The sequence below is a fragment of the Hermetia illucens genome, chromosome 5 (assembly GCF_905115235.1).
Source record: "Hermetia illucens chromosome 5, iHerIll2.2.curated.20191125, whole genome shotgun sequence".
NCBI lineage: Eukaryota > Metazoa > Arthropoda > Insecta > Diptera > Stratiomyidae > Hermetia > Hermetia illucens.
Genome location: NC_051853.1, coordinates 105,921,488 through 105,940,573, shown reverse-complemented (window position 1 = coordinate 105,940,573; position 19,086 = coordinate 105,921,488). Strand labels below are relative to the sequence as shown.

Here is a 19,086-nt window from a genome sequence, read left to right as displayed (position 1 = left end):
TCAAACCATCAAACACTACGCTATCAATGGTTCAATCCACTTCTAAATTATCAATTTTCATTCTTAATTCGAATTCTGTACGAACGAATTCAATTAGTATCATCATCAAATTATTTTTTTTTTCTTTGCTTTTCGCTTCGCACTTGTAAATTATCAATATCGATTATTAAGCCGAATTGCTTATGAATGAATTCAAATATTCTTTTTACTCTTCGCTTGCGTATTTTGTCGTCCTGAAAAGGACGGTTGATTTTTTGATGCAGCTTCACAGATGGAATTTCTTAAGCTTTCTTTTCTGTCTTCTTTGGCAAAAGAACAGCTTGGATGTTTGGAAGTACACCACCTTGAGCGATCGTTACTCCAGACAGAAGTTTGTTCAATTCTTCGTCGTTACGGATGGCCAATTGCAAATGCCTTGGGATGATCCTGGTTTTCTTGTTGTCACGGGCAGCGTTACCGGCCAACTCGAGGACTTCAGCAGCCAAGTACTCCATCACGGCAGCCAAATATACTGGAGCGCCAGCACCAACACGTTCAGCATAGTTTCCCTTCTTCAACAGACGATGGATACGACCGACGGGGAATTGAAGTCCAGCACGGTTTGATCGGGACTTTGCCTTTCCCTTAACTTTTCCTCCTTTACCACGGCCAGACATGTTTAATAAAAATTTATTACTTGACTTTCAGCAAACTAGAGCGCACGACCTGAGTCCACGAACGTATAGTTCAGTCTTGGCCTCGCCGCTACCTCTGACTAACATTTATACTCGCCACCGCTGCTCCTGATTCCGAAAATCTATTAGTGTAGTGGTGGATTACTCATCCTATTACCGAGAAAAAGTGCGTTGGATGTGTGCGTTTTTCGTCTCCTATGTATAAATATCTGTTCAAAGGAAATTGCAGATACAGTTGGACCGTGTTATTCGAACTGAGAAGTTACGATGCCGCCAAAGACCAGTGGAAAAGCAGCCAAGAAGGCCGGAAAGGCCCAGAAGAATATCTCGAAAGGAGATAAGAAAAAGAAGAAGAGGAGGAAGGAGAGCTACGCAATCTACATTTACAAAGTATTGAAACAAGTCCATCCCGACACCGGTATCTCATCAAAGGCGATGAGCATCATGAACAGCTTCGTCAACGATATCTTCGAACGTATCGCCGCCGAAGCCTCGCGTTTGGCCCACTATAACAAGCGCTCAACCATCACCAGTCGGGAAATCCAGACCGCCGTCCGGCTTCTGCTTCCTGGAGAGTTGGCCAAGCACGCTGTTAGTGAAGGAACAAAGGCTGTTACCAAGTACACCAGCTCCAAGTAAATCTACAACAGCATTGCCATCCAATGCAAGAACAAAAGGCCCTTTTCAGGGCCACAAAAAATATTAACAAAGAGTAAACTACAAAATTTTCATTCCTCAAATAACTATTTACCTTTTCTTCAATCCAACCTCAAAATATCATCCTTGGAAGACTTCCTTGCCGCCAATTAATAGCGTCAAGTCGATTTCACATATCCGCACACCAACAAACTCGCTATCCATGCTCCGTTAGCCATTCACACTAATACATAGACATGCCACTTTTCTCTACAAAAGGCAGCAGCTGCCGGCAATTGGCAGCCAAGCGGCCACCCATTCGTATATGTGCGTGAGATACTTAAAACATGCGTCTAGTCAATGAATTTTGCAAACAAGTTAGTATTAAGAAAATTCTAAAATCGTTCTAAGAGTTTAGTCAATGTAAGTTATTCAAAATCGTTCAAAAGTATTAGTGTAAGTGATCGTGCTAAATATATATGCATTAAAAGATCCTCTACTTTTAACTAAACTTCTGTGAAGATAGGAAAATTACTTCCATAGGTAAGCACATCTCCTTTTTAATATCTATCTACTGAACTAGCATTTCTAATTTTCATTTCTGATTGTTTAAGAAAATTTTACTCTCTGTTTAAGGATTTTGTGGTCCTGAAAAGGACCGTTTTTCTTAAATTGAATTCTAAATTAAAGAACTCTGTCGCTTAAGCGCGTTCACCACGGATACGGCGGGCCAATTGAATGTCCTTTGGCATAATAGTGACACGTTTAGCGTGGATTGCGCACAAGTTGGTGTCTTCGAACAAACCGACGAGGTAAGCTTCGCTGGCTTCTTGGAGGGCCATGACTGCTGAGCTTTGGAAACGCAAATCAGTCTTGAAATCCTGAGCGATTTCACGAACTAGCCGTTGGAAGGGCAATTTGCGGATCAAAAGTTCAGTGCTCTTTTGATAACGACGGATTTCACGAAGAGCTACAGTTCCTGGGCGGTAACGATGGGGCTTCTTAACACCTCCGGTTGCTGGTGCACTCTTGCGAGCTGCCTTGGTGGCCAATTGTTTTCGTGGTGCCTTTCCACCAGTCGATTTACGGGCTGTCTGCTTAGTACGGGCCATCTTCTCAAACTCAAATGAACGACGTTCGAAGTTTACTTCACGAGACTCACGGACAAAATATGCCCAGCCTACATATGCCACTCACATTTATAGTTGAACCTACTCCATATACATATCTCACATCGCACCACTACAAACATATTTCAAGACCCGTTAGATTAATTTTCAATCCCGAATTTTATATTTTCGAGATCCTTTTTCCAATGGGTTCGATTATATTATTTTAATATCTCACTAACTATTCTACTTTCCCATTAATTTTCAATGATAACTATTATTCATACCCCTTCATTTATAACTATTAGGCAACTTGTACAGCTAGTGAGATAAATTCTGCGTCTAGGACTTTCTCAGGCTCCACCATGTACCATTTTACATATTTATTTTTGTCGGATTCTAAAACATATTTTCTCTATTTTCTTGTAATTATATTTTTAGAACCGTGCATTAAAATCTATTCGGATAAATTAAGGACTAAAATATCTTCTGCATCCCTGGCTGCAATACTTACAATAGCGACGTGTACGTACATACTATACGGATAGGCGAGGAAACCTGAATTCACATGTATGAACAAGATTCAGAAGGTATAAATTTTGGCTTGGGTGAAAACTTCGACAGTATCTTTCGAGCTCTTGTCGAAGTAACTTCTAGTGAATATTCAAGATGACTGGTCGTGGAAAAGGTGGCAAAGGATTGGGAAAAGGAGGAGCAAAGCGTCATCGCAAGGTTCTTCGTGATAACATCCAAGGTATCACAAAACCAGCAATCCGTCGTTTGGCTCGTCGAGGTGGTGTGAAGCGTATCTCAGGTCTCATCTATGAGGAAACTCGTGGTGTCTTGAAAGTGTTTTTGGAAAACGTTATCCGTGACGCTGTTACATACACTGAACACGCCAAGAGGAAGACCGTCACCGCCATGGATGTAGTCTACGCACTAAAACGCCAAGGACGCACCCTCTACGGTTTCGGTGGTTAAGCGAATACAATACCGAACAATATTGTTCGAAGAGAATTGCAGAAAACGGCCCTTTTCAGGGCCAAAGTTTATATAAACAAAGAGTAAAACTTTACCTTCGATTGAAATCCTTGCTTTCCAGAAGTGAATGTGTCTCCAAGTGCGAATATTTCCAGTTTTCCACACTCAGTCCAATTTGATCAACTACGCATTGATGTGAAAATTCATTAGTAGACATATAAACACTGTCCCGAGTATTCACATATTCATAATTAAAACTTACTCTGATGCTTTCTCTAAAATCGCAATTAATTATTTATTCATTTCATATTACACATTAAAAAATACTTGTGACTAACCTTTCCATCCTCCCAATATATCCAACATTCCTTCTGAGTATTCCCTGTAATTCACATATCAATACTATATATTATCACAATACTTCACTTCAACTCACCTTCCATCCGTACAAACTCATCACGATCACCGCCAAAAACTTTTCATTTCGAACTTCTCACTTCAATTCCGACCCGAACTGCGAATAAAATTTCCCCAAAACTCCGCTCGGCTCGGTCCGTCCTTTTTAAGTACGGCTACAAGTCGAGCGCGGAGCCCGGTGCCAACCAATATGCCCGGTACAACTCGACTCCACTCGCTCCGTCCGGTTTAAGTACGGCTGCAAGTCGAGTTCGGTGCCACCCGTACACCTGCACTAAACCGCAAATGTCAATACGCATCGAGCAGTGCAGTGCTTTGCAAACTTTTCCAAAATCAAAAAGTTTTCTCTATCCGCTAAAACAATTAATTTTTGCTATTCTATCTAATTTCACGATTGTTCGCTGTAAAAACAATCCAATACTTCATCCCTTTACCGCAAATTTACACCGATCGATTTCACCATTGTCCAAATCAAATATCCTCCCACTTTCCCCAACCTCCGTACATGTCAAACCATCAAACACTACGCTATCAATGGTTCAATCCACTTCTAAATTATCAATTTTCATTCTTAATTCGAATTCTGTACGAACGAATTCAATTAGTATCATCATCAAAATATTTTTTTCTTTACTTTTCGCTTCGCACTTGTAAATTATCAATATCGATTATTAAGCCGAATTGCTTATGAACGAATTCAAATATTCTCTTTACTCTTCGCTTGCGTATTTTGTCGTCCTGAAAAGGACGGTTGATTTTTTGATGCAGCTTCACAGATGGAATTTCTTAAGCTTTCTTTTCTGTCTTCTTTGGCAAAAGAACAGCTTGGATGTTTGGAAGTACACCACCTTGAGCGATGGTTACTCCAGACAGAAGTTTGTTCAATTCTTCGTCGTTACGGATGGCCAATTGCAAATGCCTTGGGATGATCCTGGTTTTCTTGTTGTCACGGGCAGCGTTACCGGCCAACTCGAGGACTTCAGCAGCCAAGTACTCCATCACGGCAGCCAAATATACTGGAGCGCCAGCACCAACACGTTCAGCATAGTTTCCCTTCTTCAACAGACGATGGATACGACCGACGGGGAATTGAAGTCCAGCACGGTTTGATCGGGACTTTGCCTTTCCCTTAACTTTTCCTCCTTTACCACGGCCAGACATGTTTAATAAAAATTTATTACTTGACTTTCAGCAAACTAGAGCGCACGACCTGAGTCCACGAACGTATAGTTCAGTCTTGGCCTCGCCGCTACCTCTGACTAACATTTATACTCGCCACCGCTGCTCCTGATTCCGAAAATCTATTAGTGTAGTGGTGGATTACTCATCCTATTACCGAGAAAAAGTGCGTTGGATGTGTGCGTTTTTCGTCTCCTATGTATAAATATCTGTTCAAAGGAAATGCAGATACAGTTGGACCGTGTTATTCGAACTGAGAAGTTACGATGCCGCCAAAGACCAGTGGAAAAGCAGCCAAGAAGGCCGGAAAGGCCCAGAAGAATATCTCGAAAGGAGATAAGAAAAAGAAGAAGAGGAGGAAGGAGAGCTACGCAATCTACATTTACAAAGTATTGAAACAAGTCCATCCCGACACCGGTATCTCATCAAAGGCGATGAGCATCATGAACAGCTTCGTCAACGATATCTTCGAACGTATCGCCGCCGAAGCCTCGCGTTTGGCCCACTATAACAAGCGCTCAACCATCACCAGTCGGGAAATCCAGACCGCCGTCCGGCTTCTGCTTCCTGGAGAGTTGGCCAAGCACGCTGTTAGTGAAGGAACAAAGGCTGTTACCAAGTACACCAGCTCCAAGTAAATCTACAACAGCATTGCCATCCAATGCAAGAACAAAAGGCCCTTTTCAGGGCCACAAAAAATATAAACAAAGAGTAAACTACAAAATTTTCATTCCTCAAAATAACTATTTACCTTTTCTTCAATCCAACCTCAAAATATCATCCTTGGAAGACTTCCTTGCCGCCAATTAATAGCGTCAAGTCGATTTACATATCCGCACACCAACAAACTCGCTATCCATGCTCCGTTAGCCATTCACACTAATACATAGACATGCCACTTTTCTCTACAAAAGGCAGCAGCTGCCGGCAATTGGCAGCCAAGCGGCCACCCATTCGTATATGTGCGTGAGATACTTAAAACATGCGTCTAGTCAATGAATTTTGCAAACAAGTTAGTATTAAGAAAATTCTAAAATCGTTCTAAGAGTTTAGTCAATGTAAGTTATTCAAAATCGTTCAAAAGTATTAGTGTAAGTGATCGTGCTAAATATATATGCATTAAAAGATCCTCTACTTTTAACTAAACTTCTGTGAAGATAGGAAAATTACTTCCATAGGTAAGCACATCTCCTTTTTAATATCTATCTACTGAACTAGCATTTCTAATTTTCATTTCTGATTGTTTAAGAAAATTTTACTCTCTGTTTAAGGATTTTGTGGTCCTGAAAAGGACCGTTTTTCTTAAATTGAATTCTAAATTAAAGAACTCTGTCGCTTAAGCGCGTTCACCACGGATACGGCGGGCCAATTGAATGTCCTTTGGCATAATAGTGACACGTTTAGCGTGGATTGCGCACAAGTTGGTGTCTTCGAACAAACCGACGAGGTAAGCTTCGCTGGCTTCTTGGAGGGCCATGACTGCTGAGCTTTGGAAACGCAAATCAGTCTTGAAATCCTGAGCGATTTCACGAACTAGCCGTTGGAAGGGCAATTTGCGGATCAAAAGTTCAGTGCTCTTTTGATAACGACGGATTTCACGAAGAGCTACAGTTCCTGGGCGGTAACGATGGGGCTTCTTAACACCTCCGGTTGCTGGTGCACTCTTGCGAGCTGCCTTGGTGGCCAATTGTTTTCGTGGTGCCTTTCCACCAGTCGATTTACGGGCTGTCTGCTTAGTACGGGCCATCTTCTCAAACTCAAATGAACGACGTTCGAAGTTTACTTCACGAGACTCACGGACAAAATATGCCCAGCCTACATATGCCACTCACATTTATAGTTGAACCTACTCCATATACATATCTCACATCGCACCACTACAAACATATTTCAAGACCCGTTAGATTAATTTTCAATCCCGAATTTTATATTTTCGAGATCCTTTTTCCAATGGGTTCGATTATATTATTTTAATATCTCACTAACTATTCTACTTTCCCATTAATTTTCAATGATAACTATTATTCATACCCCTTCATTTATAACTATTAGGCAACTTGTACAGCTAGTGAGATAAATTCTGCGTCTAGGACTTTCTCAGGCTCCACCATGTACCATTTACATATTTATTTTTGTCGGATTCTAAAACATATTTTCTCTATTTTCTTGTAATTATATTTTTAGAACCGTGCATTAAAATCTATTCGGATAAATTAAGGACTAAAATATCTTCTGCATCCCTGGCTGCAATACTTACAATAGCGACGTGTACGTACATACTATACGGATAGGCGAGGAAACCTGAATTCACATGTATGAACAAGATTCAGAAGGTATAAATTTTGGCTTGGGTGAAAACTTCGACAGTATCTTTCGAGCTCTTGTCGAAGTAACTTCTAGTGAATATTCAAGATGACTGGTCGTGGAAAAGGTGGCAAAGGATTGGGAAAAGGAGGAGCAAAGCGTCATCGCAAGGTTCTTCGTGATAACATCCAAGGTATCACAAAACCAGCAATCCGTCGTTTGGCTCGTCGAGGTGGTGTGAAGCGTATCTCAGGTCTCATCTATGAGGAAACTCGTGGTGTCTTGAAAGTGTTTTTGGAAAACGTTATCCGTGACGCTGTTACATACACTGAACACGCCAAGAGGAAGACCGTCACCGCCATGGATGTAGTCTACGCACTAAAACGCCAAGGACGCACCCTCTACGGTTTCGGTGGTTAAGCGAATACAATACCGAACAATATTGTTCGAAGAGAATTGCAGAAAACGGCCCTTTTCAGGGCCAAAGTTTATATAAACAAAGAGTAAAACTTTACCTTCGATTGAAATCCTTGCTTTCCAGAAGTGGAATGTGTCTCCAAGTGCGACACTCATCTTTCATAGATTTAGTCACACTCAGTCCAATTTGATCAACTACGCATTGATGTGAAAATTCATTAGTAGACATATAAACACTGTCCCGAGTATTCACATATTCATAATTAAAACTTACTCTGATGCTTTCTCTAAAATCGCAATTAATTATTTATTCATTTCATATTACACATTAAAAAATACTTGTGACTAACCTTTCCATCCTCCCAATATATCCAACATTCCTTCTGAGTATTCCCTGTAATTCACATATCAATACTATATATTATCACAATACTTCACTTCAACTCACCTTCCATCCGTACAAACTCATCACGATCACCGCCAAAAACTTTTCATTTCGAACTTCTCACTTCAATTCCGACCCGAACTGCGAATAAAATTTGCCCCAAAACTCCGCTCGGCTCGGTCCGTCCTTTTTAAGTACGGCTACAAGTCGAGCGCGGAGCCCGGTGCCAACCAATATGCCCGGTACAACTCGACTCCACTCGCTCCGTCCGGTTTAAGTACGGCTGCAAGTCGAGTTCGGTGCCACCCGTACACCTGCACTAAACCGCAAATGTCAATACGCATCGAGCAGTGCAGTGCTTTGCAAACTTTTCCAAAATCAAAAAGTTTTCTCTATCCGCTAAAACAATTAATTTTGCTATTCTATCTAATTTCACGATTGTTCGCTGTAAAAACAATCCAATACTTCATCCTTTACCGCAAATTTACACCGATCGATTTCACCATTGTCCAAATCAAATATCCTCCCACTTTCCCCAACCTCCGTACATGTCAAACCATCAAACACTACGCTATCAATGGTTCAATCCACTTCTAAATTATCAATTTTCATTCTTAATTCGAATTCTGTACGAACGAATTCAATTAGTATCAATCATCAAAATTATTTTTTTTCTTTACTTTTCGCTTCGCACTTGTAAATTATCAATATCGATTATTAAGCCGAATTGCTTATGAACTGAATTCAAATATTCTCTTTACTCTTCGCTTGCGTATTTTGTCGTCCTGAAAAGGACGGTTGATTTTTTGATGCAGCTTCACAGATGGAATTTCTTAAGCTTTCTTTTCTGTCTTCTTTGGCAAAAGAACAGCTTGGATGTTTGGAAGTACACCACCTTGAGCGATGGTTACTCCAGACAGAAGTTTGTTCAATTCTTCGTCGTTACGGATGGCCAATTGCAAATGCCTTGGGATGATCCTGGTTTTCTTGTTGTCACGGGCAGCGTTACCGGCCAACTCGAGGACTTCAGCAGCCAAGTACTCCATCACGGCAGCCAAATATACTGGAGCGCCAGCACCAACACGTTCAGCATAGTTTCCCTTCTTCAACAGACGATGGATACGACCGACGGGGAATTGAAGTCCAGCACGGTTTGATCGGGACTTTGCCTTTCCCTTAACTTTTCCTCCTTTACCACGGCCAGACATGTTTAATAAAAATTTATTACTTGACTTTCAGCAAACTAGAGCGCACGACCTGAGTCCACGAACGTATAGTTCAGTCTTGGCCTCGCCGCTACCTCTGACTAACATTTATACTCGCCACCGCTGCTCCTGATTCCGAAAATCTATTAGTGTAGTGGTGGATTACTCATCCTATTACCGAGAAAAAGTGCGTTGGATGTGTGCGTTTTTCGTCTCCTATGTATAAATATCTGTTCAAGGGAAATTCAGATACAGTTGGACCGTGTTATTCGAACTGAGAAGTTACGATGCCGCCAAAGACCAGTGGAAAAGCAGCCAAGAAGGCCGGAAAGGCCCAGAAGAATATCTCGAAAGGAGATAAGAAAAAGAAGAAGAGGAGGAAGGAGAGCTACGCAATCTACATTTACAAAGTATTGAAACAAGTCCATCCCGACACCGGTATCTCATCAAAGGCGATGAGCATCATGAACAGCTTCGTCAACGATATCTTCGAACGTATCGCCGCCGAAGCCTCGCGTTTGGCCCACTATAACAAGCGCTCAACCATCACCAGTCGGGAAATCCAGACCGCCGTCCGGCTTCTGCTTCCTGGAGAGTTGGCCAAGCACGCTGTTAGTGAAGGAACAAAGGCTGTTACCAAGTACACCAGCTCCAAGTAAATCTACAACAGCATTGCCATCCAATGCAAGAACAAAAGGCCCTTTTCAGGGCCACAAAAAATATAAACAAAGAGTAAACTACAAAATTTTCATTCCTCAAAATAACTATTTACCTTTTCTTCAATCCAACCTCAAAATATCATCCTTGGAAGACTTCCTTGCCGCCAATTAATAGCGTCAAGTCGATTTTACATATCCGCACACCAACAAACTCGCTATCCATGCTCCGTTAGCCATTCAGACTAATACATAGACATGCCACTTTTATCTACAAAAGGCAGCAGCTGCCGGCAATTGGCAGCCAAGCGGCCACCCATTCGTATATGTGCGTGAGATACTTAAAACATGCGTCTAGTCAATGAATTTTGCAAACAAGTTAATTTAGTTAGTATTAAGAAAATTCTAAAATCGTTCTAAGAGTTTAGTCAATGTAAGTTATTCAAAATCGTTCAAGAGTATTAGTGTAAGTGATCGTGCTAAATATATATGCATTAAAAGATCCTCTACTTTTAACTAAACTTCTGTGAAGATAGGAAAATTACTTCCATAGGTAAGCACATCTCCTTTTTAATATCTATCTACTGAACTAGCATTTCTAATTTTCATTTCTGATTGTTTAAGAAAATTTTACTCTCTGTTTAAGGATTTTGTGGTCCTGAAAAGGACCGTTTTTCTTAAATTGAATTCTAAATTAAAGAACTCTGTCGCTTAAGCGCGTTCACCACGGATACGGCGGGCCAATTGAATGTCCTTTGGCATAATAGTGACACGTTTAGCGTGGATTGCGCACAAGTTGGTGTCTTCGAACAAACCGACGAGGTAAGCTTCGCTGGCTTCTTGGAGGGCCATGACTGCTGAGCTTTGGAAACGCAAATCAGTCTTGAAATCCTGAGCGATTTCACGAACTAGCCGTTGGAAGGGCAATTTGCGGATCAAAAGTTCAGTGCTCTTTTGATAACGACGGATTTCACGAAGAGCTACAGTTCCTGGGCGGTAACGATGGGGCTTCTTAACACCTCCGGTTGCTGGTGCACTCTTGCGAGCTGCCTTGGTGGCCAATTGTTTTCGTGGTGCCTTTCCACCAGTCGATTTACGGGCTGTCTGCTTAGTACGGGCCATCTTCTCAAACTCAAATGAACGACGTTCGAAGTTTACTTCACGAGACTCACGGACAAAATATGCCCAGCCTACATATGCCACTCACATTTATAGTTGAACCTACTCCATATACATATCTCACATCGCACCACTACAAACATATTTCAAGACCCGTTAGATTAATTTTCAATCCCGAATTTTATATTTTCGAGATCCTTTTTCCAATGGGATTCGATTATATTATCTTTAATATCTCACTAACTATTCTACTTTCCCATTAATTTTCAATGATAACTATTATTCATACCCCTTAATTTATAACTATTAGGCAACTTGTCCAGCTAGTGAGATAAATTCTGCGTCTAGGACTTTCTCAGGCTCCTACCATGTACCATTACTACATATTTATTTTTGTCGGATTCTAAAACATATTTTCTCTATTTTCTAGTAATTATATTTTTAGTACCGTGCATTAAAATCTATTCGGATAAATTAAGGACTAAAATATCTTCTGCAATCCCTGGCTGCAATACTTACAATAGCGACGTGTACGTACACTACTATACGGATAGGCGAGGAAACCTGAATTCACATGTATGAACAAGATTCAGAAGGTATAAATTTTGGCTTGGGTGAAAACTTCGACAGTATCTTTCGAGCTCTTGTCGAAGTAACTTCTAGTGAATATTCAAGATGACTGGTCGTGGAAAAGGTGGCAAAGGATTGGGAAAAGGAGGAGCAAAGCGTCATCGCAAGGTTCTTCGTGATAACATCCAAGGTATCACAAAACCAGCAATCCGTCGTTTGGCTCGTCGAGGTGGTGTGAAGCGTATCTCAGGTCTCATCTATGAGGAAACTCGTGGTGTCTTGAAAGTGTTTTTGGAAAACGTTATCCGTGACGCTGTTACATACACTGAACACGCCAAGAGGAAGACCGTCACCGCCATGGATGTAGTCTACGCACTAAAACGCCAAGGACGCACCCTCTACGGTTTCGGTGGTTAAGCGAATACAATACCGAACAATATTGTTCGAAGAGAATTGCAGAAAACGGCCCTTTTCAGGGCCAAAGTTTATATAAACAAAGAGTAAAACTTTACCTTCGATTGAAATCCTTGCTTTCCAGAAGTGGATGTGTCTCCAAGTGCAACACTCATCTTTCATAGATTGAAGTACACCAGTCCAATTTGATCAACTACGCATTGATGTGAAAATTCATTAGTAGACATATAAACACTGTCCCGAGTATTCACATATTCATAATTAAAACTTACTCTGATGCTTCCTCTAAAATCACAATTAACTATTTATTCATTTCATATTACACATTAAAAAATACTTGTAACTAACCTTTCCTTCCTCCCAATATATCCAACATTCCTTCTGAGTATTCCCTGCAATTCACATATCAATACTATATATTATCACAATACTTCACTTCAACTCACCATCCCATCCGTACAAACTCATCACGATCACCGCCAAAAACTTTTCATTTCGAACTTCTCACTTCAATTCCGACCCGAACTGCGAATAAAATTTGCCCAAAACTCCGCTCGGCTCGGTCCGTCCTTTTTAAGTACGGCTACAAGTCGAGCGCGGAGCCCGGTGCCAACCAATATGCCCGGTACAACTCGACTCCACTCGCTCCGTCCGGTTTAAGTACGGCTGCAAGTCGAGTTCGGTGCCACCCGTACACCTGCACTAAACCGCAAATGTCAATACGCATCGAGCAGTGCAGTGCTTTGCAAACTTTTCCAAAATCAAAAAGTTTTCTCTATCCCCTAAAACGAACGATTGTTCGCTGTAAAAACAATCCAATACTTCATCCTTTACCGCAAATTTACACCGATCGATTTCACCATTGTCCAAATCAAATATCCTCCCACTTTCCCCAACCTCCGTACATGTCAAACCATCAAACACTACGCTATCAATGGTTCAATCCACTTCTAAATTATCAATTTTCATTCTTAATTCGAATTCTGTACGAACGAATTCAATTAGTATCATCATCAAATTATTTTTTTTCTTTACTTTTCGCTTCGCACTTGTAAATTATCAATATCGATTATTAAGCCGAATTGCTTATGAACTGAATTCAAATATTCTTTTACTCTTCGCTTGCGTATTTTGTCGTCCTGAAAAGGACGGTTGATTTTTTGATGCAGCTTCACAGATGGAATTTCTTAAGCTTTCTTTTCTGTCTTCTTTGGCAAAAGAACAGCTTGGATGTTTGGAAGTACACCACCTTGAGCGATCGGTTACTCCAGACAGAAGTTTGTTCAATTCTTCGTCGTTACGGATGGCCAATTGCAAATGCCTTGGGATGATCCTGGTTTTCTTGTTGTCACGGGCAGCGTTACCGGCCAACTCGAGGACTTCAGCAGCCAAGTACTCCATCACGGCAGCCAAATATACTGGAGCGCCAGCACCAACACGTTCAGCATAGTTTCCCTTCTTCAACAGACGATGGATACGACCGACGGGGAATTGAAGTCCAGCACGGTTTGATCGGGACTTTGCCTTTCCCTTAACTTTTCCTCCTTTACCACGGCCAGACATGTTTAATAAAAATTTATTACTTGACTTTCAGCAAACTAGAGCGCACGACCTGAGTCCACGAACGTATAGTTCAGTCTTGGCCTCGCCGCTACCTCTGACTAACATTTATACTCGCCACCGCTGCTCCTGATTCCGAAAATCTATTAGTGTAGTGGTGGATTACTCATCCTATTACCGAGAAAAAGTGCGTTGGATGTGTGCGTTTTTCGTCTCCTATGTATAAATATCTGTTCAGAGGGAAATTCAGATACAGTTGGACCGTGTTATTCGAACTGAGAAGTTACGATGCCGCCAAAGACCAGTGGAAAAGCAGCCAAGAAGGCCGGAAAGGCCCAGAAGAATATCTCGAAAGGAGATAAGAAAAAGAAGAAGAGGAGGAAGGAGAGCTACGCAATCTACATTTACAAAGTATTGAAACAAGTCCATCCCGACACCGGTATCTCATCAAAGGCGATGAGCATCATGAACAGCTTCGTCAACGATATCTTCGAACGTATCGCCTGCCGAAGCCTCGCGTTTGGCCCACTATAACAAGCGCTCAACCATCACCAGTCGGGAAATCCAGACCGCCGTCCGGCTTCTGCTTCCTGGAGAGTTGGCCAAGCACGCTGTTAGTGAAGGAACAAAGGCTGTTACCAAGTACACCAGCTCCAAGTAAATCTACAACAGCATTGCCATCCAATGCAAGAACAAAAGGCCCTTTTCAGGGCCACAAAAAATATAAACAAAGAGTAAACTATAAAATTTTCATTCCTCAAAATAACTATTTACCTTTTCTTCAATCCAACCTCAAAATATCATCCTTGGAAGACTTCCTTGCCGCCAATTAATAGCGTCAAGTCGATTTTACATATCCGCACACCAACAAACTCGCTATCCATGCTCCGTTAGCCATTCAGACTAATACATAGACATGCCACTTTTATCTACAAAAGGCAGCAGCTGCCGGCAATTGGCAGCCAAGCGGCCACCCATTCGTATATGTGCGTGAGATACTTAAAACATGCGTCTAGTCAATGAATTTTGCAAACAAGTTAATTTAGTTAGTATTAAGAAAATTCTAAAATCGTTCTAAGAGTTTAGTCAATGTAAGTTATTCAAAATCGTTCAAGAGTATTAGTGAAAGTGATCGTGCTAAATATATATGCATTAAAAGATCCGCTACTTTTAACTAAAACTTATGTGAAGATAGGAAAATTACTTTCATAGGTGAGCACATCTCCTTTTTAATATCTATCTACTGAACTAGCATCTCTAATTTTCATTTTGAATGTTTAAGAAAATTTTACTCTCTGTTTAAGGATTTTGTGGTCCTGAAAAGGACCGTTTTTCTTAAATTGAATTCTAAATTAAAGAACTCTGTCGCTTAAGCGCGTTCACCACGGATACGACGGGCCAATTGAATGTCCTTTGGCATAATAGTGACACGTTTAGCGTGGATTGCGCACAAGTTGGTGTCTTCGAACAAACCGACGAGGTAAGCTTCGCTGGCTTCTTGGAGGGCCATGACTGCTGAGCTTTGGAAACGCAAATCAGTCTTGAAATCCTGAGCGATTTCACGAACTAGCCGTTGGAAGGGCAATTTGCGGATCAAAAGTTCAGTGCTCTTTTGATAACGACGGATTTCACGAAGAGCTACAGTTCCTGGGCGGTAACGATGTGGCTTCTTAACACCTCCGGTTGCTGGTGCACTCTTGCGAGCTGCCTTGGTGGCCAATTGTTTTCGTGGTGCCTTTCCACCAGTCGATTTACGGGCTGTCTGCTTAGTACGGGCCATCTTCTCAAACTCAAATGAACGACGTTCGAAGTTTACTTCACGAGACTCACGGACAAAATATGCCCAGCCTACATATGCCACTCACATTTATAGTTGAACCTACTCCATATACATATCTCACATCGCACCACTACAAACATATTTCAAGACCCGTTAGATTAATTTTCAATCCCGAATTTTATATTTTCGAGATCCTTTTTCCAATGGGATTCGATTATATTATCTTTAATATCTCACTAACTATTCTACTTTCCCATTAATTTTCAATGATAACTATTATTCATACCCCTTCATTTATAACTATTAGGCAACTTGTCCAGCTAGTGAGATAAATTCTGCGTCTAGGACTTTCTCAGGCTCCTACCATGTACCATTTACATATTTATTTTTGTCGGATTCTAAAACATATTTTCTCTATTTTCTAGTAATTATATTTTTAGTACCGTGCATTAAAATCTATTCGGATAAATTAAGGACTAAAATATCTTCTGCATCCCTGGCTGCAATACTTACAATAGCGACGTGTACGTACATACTATACGGATAGGCGAGGAAACCTGAATTCACATGTATGAACAAGATTCAGAAGTATAAATTTTGGCTTGGGTGAAAACTTCGACAGTATCTTTCGAGCTCTTGTCGAAGTAACTTCTAGTGAATATTCAAGATGACTGGTCGTGGAAAAGGTGGCAAAGGATTGGGAAAAGGAGGAGCAAAGCGTCATCGCAAGGTTCTTCGTGATAACATCCAAGGTATCACAAAACCAGCAATCCGTCGTTTGGCTCGTCGAGGTGGTGTGAAGCGTATCTCAGGTCTCATCTATGAGGAAACTCGTGGTGTCTTGAAAGTGTTTTTGGAAAACGTTATCCGTGACGCTGTTACATACACTGAACACGCCAAGAGGAAGACCGTCACCGCCATGGATGTAGTCTACGCACTAAAACGCCAAGGACGCACCCTCTACGGTTTCGGTGGTTAAGCGAATACAATACCGAACAATATTGTTCGAAGAGAATTGCAGAAAACGGCCCTTTTCAGGGCCAAAGTTTATATAAACAAAGAGTAAAACTTTACCTTCGATTGAAATCCTTGCTTTCCAGAAGTGGATGTGTCTCCAAGTGCAACACTCATCTTTCATAGATTGAAGTACACCAGTCCAATTTGATCAACTACGCATTGATGTGAAAATTCATTAGTAGACATATAAACACTGTCCCGAGTATTCACATATTCATAATTAAAACTTACTCTGATGCTTCCTCTAAAATCACAATTAACTATTTATTCATTTCATATTACACATTAAAAAATACTTGTAACTAACCTTTCCTTCCTCCCAATATATCCAACATTCCTTCTGAGTATTCCCTGCAATTCACATATCAATACTATATATTATCACAATACTTCACTTCAACTCACCATCCCATCCGTACAAACTCATCACGATCACCGCCAAAAACTTTTCATTTCGAACTTCTCACTTCAATTCCGACCCGAACTGCGAATAAAATTTGCCCAAAACTCCGCTCGGCTCGGTCCGTCCTTTTTAAGTACGGCTACAAGTCGAGCGCGGAGCCCGGTGCCAACCAATATGCCCGGTACAACTCGACTCCACTCGCTCCGTCCGGTTTAAGTACGGCTGCAAGTCGAGTTCGGTGCCACCCGTACACCTGCACTAAACCGCAAATGTCAATACGCATCGAGCAGTGCAGTGCTTTGCAAACTTTTCCAAAATCAAAAAGTTTTCTCTATCCCCTAAAACGAACGATTGTTCGCTGTAAAAACAATCCAATACTTCATCCTTTACCGCAAATTTACACCGATCGATTTCACCATTGTCCAAATCAAATATCCTCCCACTTTCCCCAACCTCCGTACATGTCAAACCATCAAACACTACGCTATCAATGGTTCAATCCACTTCTAAATTATCAATTTTCATTCTTAATTCGAATTCTGTACGAACGAATTCAATTAGTATCATCATCAAATTATTTTTTTTTTCTTTGCTTTTCGCTTCGCACTTGTAAATTATCAATATCGATTATTAAGCCGAATTGCTTATGAATGAATTCAAATATTCTTTTACTCTTCGCTTGCGTATTTTGTCGTCCTGAAAAGGACGGTTGATTTTTTGATGCAGCTTCACAGATGGAATTTCTTAAGCTTTCTTTTCTGTCTTCTTTGGCAAAAGAACAGCTTGGATGTTTGGAAGTACACCACCTTGAGCGATCGGTTACTCCAGACAGAAGTTTGTTCAATTCTTCGTCGTTACGGATGGCCAATTGCAAATGCCTTGGGATGATCCTGGTTTTCTTGTTGTCACGGGCAGCGTTACCGGCCAACTCGAGGACTTCAGCAGCCAAGTACTCCATCACGGCAGCCAAATATACTGGAGCGCCAGCACCAACACGTTCAGCATAGTTTCCCTTCTTCAACAGACGATGGATACGACCGACGGGGAATTGAAGTCCAGCACGGTTTGATCGGGACTTTGCCTTTCCCTTAACTTTTCCTCCTTTACCACGGCCAGACATGTTTAATAAAAATTTATTACTTGACTTTCAGCAAACTAGAGCGCACGACCTGAGTCCACGAACGTATAGTTCAGTCTTGGCCTCGCCGCTACCTCTGACTAACATTTATACTCGCCACCGCTGCTCCTGATTCCGAAAATCTATTAGTGTAGTGGTGGATTACTCATCCTATTACCGAGAAAAAGTGCGTTGGATGTGTGCGTTTTTCGTCTCCTATGTATAAATATCTGTTCAGAGGGAAATTCAGATACAGTTGGACCGTGTTATTCGAACTGAGAAGTTACGATGCCGCCAAAGACCAGTGGAAAAGCAGCCAAGAAGGCCGGAAAGGCCCAGAAGAATATCTCTAAAGGAGATAAGAAAAAGAAGAAGAGGAGGAAGGAGAGCTACGCAATCTACATTTACAAAGTATTGAAACAAGTCCATCCCGACACCGGTATCTCATCAAAGGCGATGAGCATCATGAACAGCTTCGTCAACGATATCTTCGAACGTATCGCTGCCGAAGCCTCGCGTTTGGCCCACTATAACAAGCGCTCAACCATCACCAGTCGGGAAATCCAGACCGCCGTCCGGCTTCTGCTTCCTGGAGAGTTGGCCAAGCACGCTGTTAGTGAAGGAACAAAGGCTGTTACCAAGTACACCAGCTCCAAGTAAATCTACAACAGCATTGCCATCCAATGCAAGAACAAAAGGCCCTTTTCAGGGCCACAAAAAATATAAACAAAGAGTAAACTATAAAATTTTCATTCCTCAAAATAACTATTTACCTTTTCTTCAATCCAACCTCAAAATTTCATCCTTGGAAAACTTCCTTGCCGCCAATTAATAGCGTCAAGTCGATTTTACATATCCGCACACCAACAAACTCGCTATCCATGCTCCGTTAGCCATTCAGACTAATACATAGACATGCCACTTTTATCTACAAAAGGCAGCAGCTGCCGGCAATTGGCAGCCAAGCGGCCACCCATTCGTATATGTGCGTGAGATACTTAAAACATGCGTCTAGTCAATGAATTTTGCAAACAAGTTAATTTAGTTAGTATTAAGAAAATTCTAAAATCGTTCTAAGAGTTTAGTCAATGTAAGTTATTCAAAATCGTTCAAGAGTATTAGTGTAAGTGATCGTGCTAAATA

The 19,086-nt window shown here is 41.2% G+C and overlaps 16 protein-coding genes across 18 annotated transcripts; 9 read left to right on the top strand and 7 right to left on the bottom strand.

Moving 5' to 3' along the window:
• Window positions 1–266: 266 nt before the first annotated feature.
• On the bottom strand, window positions 267–736 carry LOC119656769 (histone H2A). The gene has a single exon (XM_038063350.1). The coding sequence runs from the start codon at window positions 654–656 to the stop codon at window positions 282–284; it is 375 nt and encodes a 124-aa protein (XP_037919278.1). The 5' UTR covers window positions 657–736; the 3' UTR covers window positions 267–281.
• A 154-nt stretch (window positions 737–890) lies between these two features.
• Window positions 891–1,373, top strand: LOC119656773 (histone H2B). The gene has a single exon (XM_038063353.1). The coding sequence runs from the start codon at window positions 942–944 to the stop codon at window positions 1,311–1,313; it is 372 nt and encodes a 123-aa protein (XP_037919281.1). The 5' UTR covers window positions 891–941; the 3' UTR covers window positions 1,314–1,373.
• Window positions 1,374–1,510: 137 nt separating this feature from the next.
• Window positions 1,511–3,467, top strand: LOC119656778 (histone H4). 2 transcript variants are annotated; one of them, XM_038063361.1, is made up of 2 exons: window positions 1,511–1,853; window positions 2,861–3,467. In XM_038063361.1, exon 2 carries the CDS (start codon window positions 3,089–3,091, stop codon window positions 3,398–3,400), a length of 312 nt encoding a protein of 103 aa, XP_037919289.1. In that variant the 5' UTR covers window positions 1,511–1,853; window positions 2,861–3,088; the 3' UTR covers window positions 3,401–3,467. The 2 variants fall into 2 exon arrangements, with proteins under 2 accessions (XP_037919289.1, XP_037919290.1); XM_038063362.1 differs by lacking the exon at window positions 1,511–1,853 and adding an exon at window positions 2,008–2,122.
• Window positions 1,952–7,108, bottom strand: LOC119658189 (histone H3-like centromeric protein CSE4). Its single transcript, XM_038065457.1, has 2 exons — window positions 6,335–7,108; window positions 1,952–2,502 (listed from the first exon to the last, which is right to left on the bottom strand). Exons 1-2 carry the CDS (start codon window positions 6,741–6,743, stop codon window positions 2,012–2,014), a joined length of 900 nt encoding a protein of 299 aa, XP_037921385.1. The 5' UTR covers window positions 6,744–7,108; the 3' UTR covers window positions 1,952–2,011.
• Window positions 4,546–5,076, bottom strand: LOC119656767 (histone H2A). The gene has a single exon (XM_038063348.1). It carries the CDS (start codon window positions 4,976–4,978, stop codon window positions 4,604–4,606), a length of 375 nt encoding a protein of 124 aa, XP_037919276.1. The 5' UTR covers window positions 4,979–5,076; the 3' UTR covers window positions 4,546–4,603.
• LOC119656772 (histone H2B) lies at window positions 5,212–5,694 on the top strand. The gene has a single exon (XM_038063352.1). It carries the CDS (start codon window positions 5,263–5,265, stop codon window positions 5,632–5,634), a length of 372 nt encoding a protein of 123 aa, XP_037919280.1. The 5' UTR covers window positions 5,212–5,262; the 3' UTR covers window positions 5,635–5,694.
• LOC119656776 (histone H4) lies at window positions 5,854–7,787 on the top strand. 2 transcript variants are annotated; one of them, XM_038063358.1, is made up of 2 exons: window positions 5,854–6,174; window positions 7,181–7,787. In XM_038063358.1, exon 2 carries the CDS (start codon window positions 7,409–7,411, stop codon window positions 7,718–7,720), a length of 312 nt encoding a protein of 103 aa, XP_037919286.1. In that variant the 5' UTR covers window positions 5,854–6,174; window positions 7,181–7,408; the 3' UTR covers window positions 7,721–7,787. The 2 variants fall into 2 exon arrangements, with proteins under 2 accessions (XP_037919286.1, XP_037919287.1); XM_038063359.1 differs by lacking the exon at window positions 5,854–6,174 and adding an exon at window positions 6,329–6,443.
• A 1,090-nt stretch (window positions 7,788–8,877) lies between these two features.
• LOC119658074 (histone H2A) lies at window positions 8,878–9,408 on the bottom strand. Its single transcript, XM_038065334.1, has one exon. It carries the CDS (start codon window positions 9,308–9,310, stop codon window positions 8,936–8,938), a length of 375 nt encoding a protein of 124 aa, XP_037921262.1. The 5' UTR covers window positions 9,311–9,408; the 3' UTR covers window positions 8,878–8,935.
• A 148-nt stretch (window positions 9,409–9,556) lies between these two features.
• Window positions 9,557–10,026, top strand: LOC119657048 (histone H2B). The gene has a single exon (XM_038063802.1). It carries the CDS (start codon window positions 9,595–9,597, stop codon window positions 9,964–9,966), a length of 372 nt encoding a protein of 123 aa, XP_037919730.1. The 5' UTR covers window positions 9,557–9,594; the 3' UTR covers window positions 9,967–10,026.
• A 588-nt stretch (window positions 10,027–10,614) lies between these two features.
• LOC119658188 lies at window positions 10,615–15,597 on the bottom strand. Its single transcript, XM_038065456.1, has 3 exons — window positions 15,004–15,597; window positions 13,182–13,610; window positions 10,615–11,165 (listed from the first exon to the last, which is right to left on the bottom strand). The coding sequence occupies exons 1-3, from the start codon at window positions 15,404–15,406 to the stop codon at window positions 10,675–10,677; spliced, it is 1,323 nt and encodes a 440-aa protein (XP_037921384.1). The 5' UTR covers window positions 15,407–15,597; the 3' UTR covers window positions 10,615–10,674.
• Window positions 11,630–12,136, top strand: LOC119657050 (histone H4). The gene has a single exon (XM_038063804.1). It carries the CDS (start codon window positions 11,758–11,760, stop codon window positions 12,067–12,069), a length of 312 nt encoding a protein of 103 aa, XP_037919732.1. The 5' UTR covers window positions 11,630–11,757; the 3' UTR covers window positions 12,070–12,136.
• LOC119657047 (histone H2A-like) lies at window positions 13,219–13,709 on the bottom strand. Its single transcript, XM_038063801.1, is given in 2 exon segments — window positions 13,219–13,325; window positions 13,327–13,709. Coding segments are annotated over 2 exon segments (375 nt in total). The 5' UTR covers window positions 13,630–13,709; the 3' UTR covers window positions 13,219–13,253.
• On the top strand, window positions 13,861–14,347 carry LOC119657049 (histone H2B-like). The gene is given in 2 exon segments (XM_038063803.1): window positions 13,861–14,130; window positions 14,132–14,347. Coding segments are annotated over 2 exon segments (372 nt in total). The 5' UTR covers window positions 13,861–13,914; the 3' UTR covers window positions 14,288–14,347.
• Window positions 15,598–16,006: 409 nt separating the features above from the next.
• On the top strand, window positions 16,007–16,452 carry LOC119657051 (histone H4). The gene has a single exon (XM_038063805.1). It carries the CDS (start codon window positions 16,074–16,076, stop codon window positions 16,383–16,385), a length of 312 nt encoding a protein of 103 aa, XP_037919733.1. The 5' UTR covers window positions 16,007–16,073; the 3' UTR covers window positions 16,386–16,452.
• A 1,083-nt stretch (window positions 16,453–17,535) lies between these two features.
• Window positions 17,536–18,026, bottom strand: LOC119657871 (histone H2A-like). Its single transcript, XM_038064999.1, is given in 2 exon segments — window positions 17,536–17,642; window positions 17,644–18,026. Coding segments are annotated over 2 exon segments (375 nt in total). The 5' UTR covers window positions 17,947–18,026; the 3' UTR covers window positions 17,536–17,570.
• A 151-nt stretch (window positions 18,027–18,177) lies between these two features.
• Window positions 18,178–18,663, top strand: LOC119657872 (histone H2B). Its single transcript, XM_038065000.1, has one exon. The coding sequence runs from the start codon at window positions 18,232–18,234 to the stop codon at window positions 18,601–18,603; it is 372 nt and encodes a 123-aa protein (XP_037920928.1). The 5' UTR covers window positions 18,178–18,231; the 3' UTR covers window positions 18,604–18,663.
• The last annotated feature ends 423 nt before the right edge of the window (window positions 18,664–19,086 follow it).